At 38.4% G+C, this 9959-nt stretch overlaps 1 protein-coding gene across 1 annotated transcript; it reads left to right on the forward strand.

Annotated features, from left to right (window-relative positions):
* Positions 1–576: 576 nt before the first annotated feature.
* Positions 577–9137, forward strand: CISH (cytokine inducible SH2 containing protein). The gene is made up of 3 exons (XM_015817181.1): positions 577–804; positions 6149–6375; positions 6862–9137. Exons 1-3 carry the CDS (start codon positions 758–760, stop codon positions 7362–7364), a joined length of 777 nt encoding a protein of 258 aa, XP_015672667.1. The 5' UTR covers positions 577–757; the 3' UTR covers positions 7365–9137.
* Positions 9138–9959: the final 822 nt, after the last annotated feature.

Raw genomic sequence — 9959 nt, forward strand, 5'->3', positions numbered from 1 at the left:
GCAAGTTTTCAAACCATTCGGCGCAGATCTCTTAATACGCTTCTCTTTCCACTCGTGTTTTTGAGGCGGGGTTATTTCTGACCTTAGGAGACCGCAAGCCTGAGATGAAGGTACCTGGAACGGCCCCTTCTATTTATACTTTCCTTTCTTTTTTTGTGCCTGTCGGAAGAGTGATGTGAATACAATACAATTCCAGGAATCCACCACTTCCTGGAATAGATTAAAAGGGCGCAAACAAAAGATTACTGAGTAGTGGTTTCCCCCCTTCGGCTCCCCGCGATCCTCATTTCTTCAAGAGCCGGCGTCGAAGGCACAACGGCTGCTTGGTCCGCTCTCTTCTTCTCCCCGAACTTTTAGGCGGGGAGAGGTTATTTATTCAGGCAGGTATTTATTATCATTTTTTTATTCTCGTTTTTTATTCGAGGCGACTTTCCGCGCCACCGAGAAGGAGGAGATTTGTTTCTAAAGTAAACGTAATTTTTAATATTTGTTTTTTTGATTGCCATCTTTTAAAACTCAGCCGGAGTTCACTGGAAAAGAGCTGCGATCCCACGCATTTTTTTTCGCGTAACTTGATGCGGGAAAGATTTCCCTGGGACTACCTGCAGCTTATTTTGTGTAGGCGATTCTTCAGTGCATTTCAGAAACCTTGTTGGGACACTTCTGGATTTCTGCTAACTTGCGGACGGACTGTGGCAGGTTTTCGGTTTGGGAACAAAGAAGAAGCGCGGCTTTACCCCATTTCTCGGTGGACTTGATGCTCTTTCCTGGGTCCTGGAGTGACATGATCCTCTGCGTTCAAGGGTAAGTTTCTTTACAAACCACGACTTTTTTAAAAAAAACACAGGTGGGCTCCTCTAAAAGCTTGCTCTGAAGCCAGTCCAGCTTTCAGTGACAGTTTACTCCAGCTCCCTAGAATTTTACTATTACAACCACAAGGAAAGGATAGCAAATGGATTCTCCTGCCCTGGTTTTTTTTTTTGTGTGTGTGCGTGTGTGTGTGTAAAATTATGGGCTTCCACTCAAAATCCGTGGCCTCCACGAAGGTCATTTCTAACCTATCAAAAGTCTTCACATTTTTCTGTGCTTTTTCATTTAAAGCAAAGCGCAGTAGTGATTAATTATGTACTCCACCCCATTTAGAGGTCTCTGAAAGTGAGCATTTGTTATATAGTTATAAAGAAATATATCTTCCAAAGCGAAATGTCTTTAAATCCAACTAAAATGAAAAAAGGTGGAGCAGCCATCAAGAAACGGAGAAATCCAGATCTGATCTGGGTCAGAGCACTTTGCTTTGTATAGCAGAGAATACCTGAGTTGAAGTGCCAACTCAATATGTTGAGGATAATTAACCAGTGGAACAGTTGGCCTTCCTTTAGAAGTTGTAGGTGCTCCATCCATGGGGGGGGGGGGGTTTGAGAAAAGACAGGACAGCCACATGAAATGGTACAAGGTCTCCTGCTTGAGCAGGGGGTTGGACTAGAAAAACTCCAAGATCCCTTCCAGGTCTGTTCTGATTATGTTATTCGTTGTGATAGAATAAACCTATACAGATTATGACAGTGGATATTAGGTGTATGTGCATATGTGTGAGAGAGGTTAAACATAGGATGCTAAGCAAGGGCATTACATGTTTGTTTCAGTGTGACTATTCAGAAGTCAAGGCCATTGAACTGACTTGTAAATGAGATGAGCGTGTACAGAAATGCTGCCCTTAGAGGAATACGCATTAGACAATTGGGGGTTTTTTTTGCCTTCAGTTTAATCTTCTTCAAGTTCTTCTCTTATTATTATACATGTTTCTAATAACAAATCTTGTGTATTTATATGTTTACCCAACCTAACATTTATTGTTTCTTGGGTCATTTATAATGCAAAATGATTACATTGTTTCTTTGAATCTTATATGGGCAGGCCAACAAACTACTAAGCATGTCCTATAGGCATTAAGATGTTGGCCATTTAAAGCTGTTCTAAATAAGGTATTAGTATTTTTCATTTCTTAAAAGTTACAAAAATTGGAGTTTTCCTTTGGACTTTTGTTTTATTACTATATTAGACATATTACAATCACATTTGTTTTTTATGTTTAGAATCCATGTTATGCTTTTTATACTATATCTGTTTCTGAATTAATGCTGGATTAAAGTTATAGATTTATACACACTATCCTGGAAACACTGTGCTGAATTACATCAGGCTTACTTAGGCATGTACTGTAAAGTTGCATTTTAATTGTGGTAGTAGTTAGGTTAGTAGAAGGAGATATCTGATTTCTGTATGACCCTCTCTTGCTTCACCATTTAATTGCTTCTTGAGCTAACTTATCTCTTTGGATACATTTTACTCACTAGAGCAGGGTTTCTCAACTTTGGCCATTTAAGATGTGTAGATTTCAATTCACAGAATTCCCCAACCAACATGGCTGAATGTGGAATTCTGGGAATTGAAGTCCAAACATCTTAAAAGTTTTCAAGATTGAGAAACACTGTTCTAGAGTGACATACAGTACAGAAGCCCAATATCTTATCACAATGAAAATGAGAATGGCCTAGTAACCTCCAGTAAACTTCCTGACTGCACAGGGATTTGAACTTGAAGATTTTAAAGGCCAACTTTGCCCACTGCAGCAGACTCCCTTTTTCACCCTGATGTACACACTTTTCTGGTTCTGTCAATCTTCAAATTGACAGTTCTGTTTGTTATTCAGTAGTTTGTCCTGAAGCTGTTTTGGCTGCTGTGGAGCCTTCCCCTGGAAGGTTCTCTTACTCTGGGCGCATAATTCAGTATTAAGAGCCACTGTGTCATATAGTTGCATTCACTCTATGATGTTTCCTAACCTACAACTTGGCAGTCTCTTTCATATTCTCAGTGGATGCTTCTGCTAATTCTCACATGTACATTTTCCCTCTCACAACTTTGTTACGTCCTGCCATTTAATGAAGAACAAATCTGCTGTTTCCCTTTCCTACTCCTTTCCCCCACCAAGGAAACAAAAAAAAAACCTCTATAAACTGTGGAGCTATTGAACCCCAAGGGGTTCATTGCTTGCAGCATATATATCAAGACCCTAAAAACAAAGAAAACAAATAAAAAACATCTCCTTTAAGCCTCTCACCCAAAAAATAATTAAAATGAACTTGTAACTAGTTTGGTTTTAGGAGTAATACAGCTTTTAACTCCCTCATTTGACAGTTACATGAGCAAACAAGAGGCTTTTAGCTCTCACTAGTTACCCAGAAGGGTTCTTGCTCAAAGAATCCCAGCCAAGTATTTATTCACTTTAAAAAATAAGATGGTTTACAGTGGCATGTGCCCTCTTCTCCTCTTGGCAAGGAAGCCCTAAGATTGCCAGTGCCAACCACACTACTTGCCTCATTAATTGTGAGAATGAGACAGTATAATTACTTCATTTTCCATTTGGTCATGATTATGAACATTCATTTACGGGGCGGTAATAGTGATGGAAAGAACAGTGACTTTAAATGGTCTACATGTTGAGGCCATGTTGGGGAGGGGGAGCAAATGGCACTGGAAAACCACTGATAAGAGCAGATTCAGGATTCTTCTGCTCCTGAAGTATTAGATGTTAAGAAAATGGAGGAAGATTTCATTGACAGATGTGTCTTTGTAACTTGTATAGCTTTAGATATTTATATAGACATATAAAGTACCAGCAATAAATGGAGACTATAATGAGCAAAAAAAGTCAAGAAGTCTGAAATAGACTCAAGTGTTGTAGAGGATTAATAAGAGGAAAAGGTTAAATGTTATCTCAGTTACAAAAGGGGTAAGTTTTAAAGGCTCAGGTAAAAACATGATTGCTGCAAAACAACAGCACCAACATAATGTCAAAGATCCCAAATTCCCAAAGATCCTCGGAATAGAAGCAGTGATCTTCATGAATTATCCTTAGTAGGACTATTTGAAGATTAATTAATCTTAATTAATTAATTCTTTCTGAAAAAATAGTCTGGAAACCTTTCATCCCTACTGTATATTTGCAAAACAAACAAACAAACAAAACCCCTAAAAGCCACCCTCCCAGTGTTATGTTTTCTCACCTGTTACCACACCCACTTTAGAGAAATAGATAGATAAATAGATAGATAGATAGATAGATAGATAGATAGATAGATAGATAGATAGATAGATAAAAACCTAATTGCTGAAGTCAATGTAGACACTTTCCCTAAAATCAGCAACAGACTCAGCAGAAGTTATTTTATTTAACCCAATTAGGATGCTGAATAAAGATACCATTCCTTCCATGGAAAGGAATCTATATCAGGTTTGTGGAGAAAAGTTGAATTTCAATGTAGCATTTAAATTATTCCAGATTTTATCTAGAGGTTGATTTTTAATCATATTTGTTATTGCATCTCCTTTCTCGCTAGACACCAGGAAGTGTTTTATAGAAGTGATTTTTGAGTTCTCATATACATTTCCATTTTAGGGAGATGCAGAATGCTTATTGGTCAGGAAGTGGTAAAATTTAATTTCTTAATAAGAGAGTTTTCAGTTCCTAATGGATGGTTTTACTTTATGTCTGCTTTTACTTGACTAATAGTTGAACTTGAGTATTAAACTGAAATAATTGCAAAGAAAGAAAAGGCTGAAGGAAAAGAAAGATAGGAAATAACCCCTGCTTTCATTGGTAACACATTCATATTGCACACAATCAGTACTGGAGTATTGTTTTAACTATTCAAAAGAGAAACTATATAAGCAAAGCAGAAAGGTATAGTACTGTTACTTGTGGGCCTGTTATGTGTGTAGGGATGAATGATAAGTAAACTGGGGTAGGGGGTGAATGATCAAATTTCTATTATTGAAATATTTCCAGTCTTGTGAGCAGTTGGAAATAATTGTTAATGCATTTATCAGATAGGAGAGAAAGCACCAGTAGAAAAATACAACCGTGTGAAAATCTTTTGAAACTCATAGTTTCCAAGAATATCCTGTTACAGCTTAGATAAAGTTACAGATTGGCACAGTGTAAACAAAATGCTTCTTTAATACACTAAAGCAGTTTCACACAATTTGGAATGCTTAAGTGGTTCCTTAAAAGCCACCATGTGGCAATGTGTTTCTCTGAAATCAGATGGTCAAGCATTCAGCCGCAAAGAGAGTCAAATGCTACTGTCTAATATTTGCTTCCTGGCAACTCTATAAGGTTGGATGTTACTACTGAGGATTGACAGTGGTCACCTGGATTGGGGGATACAGGAGATCAGCTCGTCATGTAGTTGGAGCCACCACAGGGCTATCAGCGTACAAAGGAGGACTATATAAATGGCCTATAAATGGCCATTTCAGATCATCCCATGAGAGAGACTTTCAACATTCATATTTCATCTGCTGTACATTTACACTCTATTAAATAGTCACATTTATTTTAATATTAAAATTAATATTTTAATTTTTGGAGGGAATCTTTCCAAATACCAGCATGTCTATCATAATGTTATATTTCCTCACCAAAGTAAATTTGGGGGATTATCTTAAAGTTGCAAATAAGCTAGTGACATCATTAAAGGTCCAATGGAAAGTTACATTGAGCTAAGTGGGACATCCTTTGGAGACATATCCATAACCCTGCACAGAGGGAGACCAGAATAATATAAAATATAGGATGATAGTTTAGCATAGAGATATTTTTTTTACTTCATGGCTGGCTCACACATGTTCCTACATTTATTATTGTGAAAAATAAATTTACCAATTTTCTGATTCAGGCAAGATGGTCTTTTAAAGATTGGTAACCTTAAAATATAGGAAACAAAGAGTTTTTTTTTTTAAAAAAAAATCCCTGGAAAGGTGGAGTGTTTTCCAAGAATCTATGTTATGTTTTTTCTTTATCTGTTTGTGGTACTTGCAAAGCATCAAGATGATTTTTTAATTTTTATCTAAATTGAAAAACACGTCTTGTTTTAAAATAAAAGGTCTGATAAGGGAAGAACTTATGTAAGGATAAAAACAGCAAAGAATCCTGACCCCGGTTATCTTCTTTGCTTTGGTGACTGCCATTAATACAACTGTCTTATTTGTGGAAATGAACTGTACAGACCCGGGTATGTGATGTTGTGTTCAGTGATGCATTCATTTCAGCCAGAAAAGGAATAATCCAAAATGCTCTTCTTTTCAGATCCTATCCTTTGGTATCAGAGGAGAAACTTCGGAGGCTGCCAGTTGAAGGCCTTGCAGTGAATGTGTCAGAACAGATGATGCAGCCTCTATCAGTCACATCCTTCCAAGAACAGTCCGCCCCTCCCCTGGCAATGCCCAGGCTTGAAAGCAACTCACCTCAAACACGAGACCCAGAGGAGGATCTGCTATGCATTGCCAGAACATTTTCATTTCTGCGAGAATCTGGTAAGGATCCAATCGATACTTTCAATACTTGGAATAAGAACCTATTGTATGTTGTTAAAGTGCCCAGTTCCTCTATATCTCCTTTAGGGCAGCCTGGATTTTAAAGAGCAGAATTCCAAAAAGGCAAAATGGCTCCCCAATATGGTTAGCGGCAATTGTCTGGGGCTGCAATTCCATAGCTCTTTGTCCACAAACAAGCCCCACTTGACTCAGGGACACTTCCACAGCTTCTTGAATATATCATCCCAAAGCTGACTTCATAAATGCCTTTTCAAAAATCTGTGATACTTCCCATTATGATACTGGCTAAATTGTACTACTTCGGGAGGGAGTGCACAGTAAATGCCACTATTTGTTCACAAATATATGTATATGCATATATGTCAATAAAATAGAAAATGAACCAATAAATGTTTCTTTTCCTGTTTTTTTTAAAATGAATAGTTTGTCCTTCTTATCCATGTCTTTTCTGGGATTCTCTTCCAGGCTGGTATTGGGGTTCCATTACAGCCAATGAAGCCAAGCAGCAGCTCCAGAAGATGCCGGAGGGGACTTTTCTGGTACGGGACAGTGCTCATCCCAGCTACTTGTTCACACTATCCGTAAAGACCAACAGAGGTCCTACCAATGTACGCATTGAATACGCCGATAGCAAGTTCCAGTTAGATTCCAATTGCCTCTCCAAACCTCGGGTTTTGGCCTTCCCGGATGTGGTTAGCCTCATCCAGCATTATGTTCTTTCTTGTACTGTAGAGAGCAAGAGCGATGCTCCCTACCCGCCTCCCATGCCTTTGCCTCCCCCACAAAAGGAGATGATAGCATCGGCAGTACATCTGAAGCTCATCCAGCCGCTCGGCCGCAAGGACATTGCCCCCAGCCTGCAGCACCTCTGCCGACTACAGATCAATCGAAGCACTGGAGAGACAGACCAATTGCCTCTACCAAAGAGAATGAAGGACTATTTGAAGCAGTACCCTTTTCAACTTTAAAGGCAGCCAGTCTGACTGGGACAAGCAACCGAAATAACGCGGGAAAACATCCCATTCTGGCAACAGATTGACTTTGACTCATTGATGAGGTTATGTTCTTAAGTGGGCACAGTATATTAAATTGCCAAAGGAAGAGACTGTTTTTCCCATCATCCTCTCCCTTATTTTTCTCAGTTACCTAATTTCATTCTTATGCCATGGAGGAGGCAGTATGCACAAGGTACACAAATCCAAGGCTAAAAGCTCAAGACGATTCTCTTTTTTCTCTGCAGAAAGGAAGGACTCTTGGCATGTGCAGACTACTTGAATTGGGCAGTCACAACTGGTGCAAGGAATGTTCAGGCCTCAGAACTGTATTATTTATTCCCATGGTACTCTCTCTTTTTTTGCTATTTCTGAGTACATATAGATTGAATATCCTTTTACTTTTGCAAGCAAATTTTTTAAACATGGGCTCAAACCTTAACTATGTGAGACAGTCTTGCAGTAGTTCATTATGGACTTGAATGAAGTCTTCTGGCCATTGGCTACTCTATAATCTGTCTTGATATCTTCATACTCAAATATAAGATAAATATATTGGAAGTGTATAAAAGTTTGATTCTAGTTACAGTCAACATCCAGTCTTCGGGGTTCCCATTAAGTTGATAAAGAAAAAACTTGCTTATTCAAAGTTATTGAGCTTGGATTAGTAAGTCCGCTTTTCTTTCCCTTTTTGAAGAGGCTATTCCTAATTTGAATCAATTAAATCCAAATGATGTTTTGTTAAAATTACACAGTGAAGATGCCTATATATCTGTCCTATGAAGCATAGCATTGTCCTTGGAGAAATGGTCACATCCTGAACTTTGTATAAAGTTCATTTCTGTAGCATTTTTATATCTTTTGGGAGGGAAAATTCAGGAATCAGGCCATTTTTCTCCTATTACCATATTGGTGTCAACTTGTTAGCTGAAATATTAACTCACATTATTGCTGTATTAGCACAAAGGAGCTTCAGGGAGAACACAATACCGATAGATTATTTACCACCATTTTTCTGAGTACTTGCCCACTTTCATTCTGATGCTCCTCCATGGACAGAGAAGATAGCAGGAATTAAGTGTCACTCCAGCTTCCATCTTTTCCAATTGCTCTGATGCACCTTATATTTGTTAGGTAGGAAGCTAAGACACTACATTGTTGTTTGTATAAGGGTAAGAAAGAATTATTGGCATTAATTCTGCCTTCCATTCCTTCCTCTGTCTTACAATAACAGTAGCTGAGGATGGAAAATTTGTGTTGTCAAAAGACTGTCCTTCATTATATGTCAAATCCTCAGGAGAGTTATACATATTTTCATGGTTTTATAGTTCAACAGTGAATACCTCTGCTACCTGTGTGAGCTCCAGGAAGGGATAAAATTCTAGGGCAGTCTTTTCTAACCTGGCACTCTTCAGATGGGGGACTACAACATCCTGAATTATAATTGGCCCTGCTGGTGGAGAATTCTGGGTGGTATATTCCCAGTATATCTGAAACTGTCCTAGATACAACTTGAAACAAAAGGAGCAGTATACTCCTTCAACAATCCAACGTGGCTTGGTATATTTAGTCAGCGTCCATTTCTTCTCATGTTTTTTTTTCAGAATTTGTTGTACGTCTGGTTTTATTTTAGATACTTTAATAACTGACAGAATGTGTGTGTGTGTGATGTCTGGTTTGTTGATCACAATGCTCTCCATTTCTGGAACAAGGGCAAATGAATGGGAGACTATCTATTAAAACAGAAAATACAATAAATGATATTTTTAAATACTAAAAATGTTTAAAGCATTCTTTTCTTCCAATTGCATGCACGGTTAATTTTTAGCCATTACTTGAAGTATAGAAGTGAGTACATCAAATGCATATATGCTAATCTTGCAATTTTAAATATTGCCATTGATGTTTTAAATAGTGTTAAATATTAGCATAAAATTCCCACCATATTGCAGCATTAGGATTGTCCCTCATCTCAGCCTTACAATCACAGTGTTTGGGGTGCTTTTTCCTGGTACCTGAGGAAAAAAATTGAAAGCTGCTGCGGTGATCCCCAAAGGGGAGAATTAGATCAGTGATCCCTCTGCACACATGGGCTACCTGCTGTTTCTGTGCATGAAGTAGATAAACCAGATATGAAAAATGCCAAATAATGCTAGCAGCAGAATGCCAAACTGGTGCCTTCCACAGTCTGGACTCGACTTCCTTCAAATTGTATGGCTGGTGGAAATTGAAATCCCAAAAAAATGAGGCTAACTTGGTAATACTAGCTTTTATGATCACGGTCCAATTTCCACAACTGGTCAATTTTTGTGGGGGTGGAGTGGGTTTGGAGGGATTAAGCATGCTGCAGGAATACCGGAATAACTGCTTAACTCAGGGGTGTCCAAACTTTTTTCAAAGAGGGCCAGATTGGATGAAGTGAACGTGCTGGAGGGCCGAACATTTTTCCAAACATTCTTTGAACCATTACAATTAAATGCAAATGAATTATTGTATGCCTCTTTCCTCTCCCTCTCTTTCCTCTTTCTCTCTCTCTCTCTTTCCTTTCCCTTTCCTCTCCCCTCTCTCTCT

Source organism: Protobothrops mucrosquamatus, unplaced genomic scaffold (assembly GCF_001527695.2).
Source record: "Protobothrops mucrosquamatus isolate PMUCROS unplaced genomic scaffold, P.Mucros_1.0 scaffold560, whole genome shotgun sequence".
In the NCBI taxonomy this organism is placed as follows: domain Eukaryota; kingdom Metazoa; phylum Chordata; class Lepidosauria; order Squamata; family Viperidae; genus Protobothrops; species Protobothrops mucrosquamatus.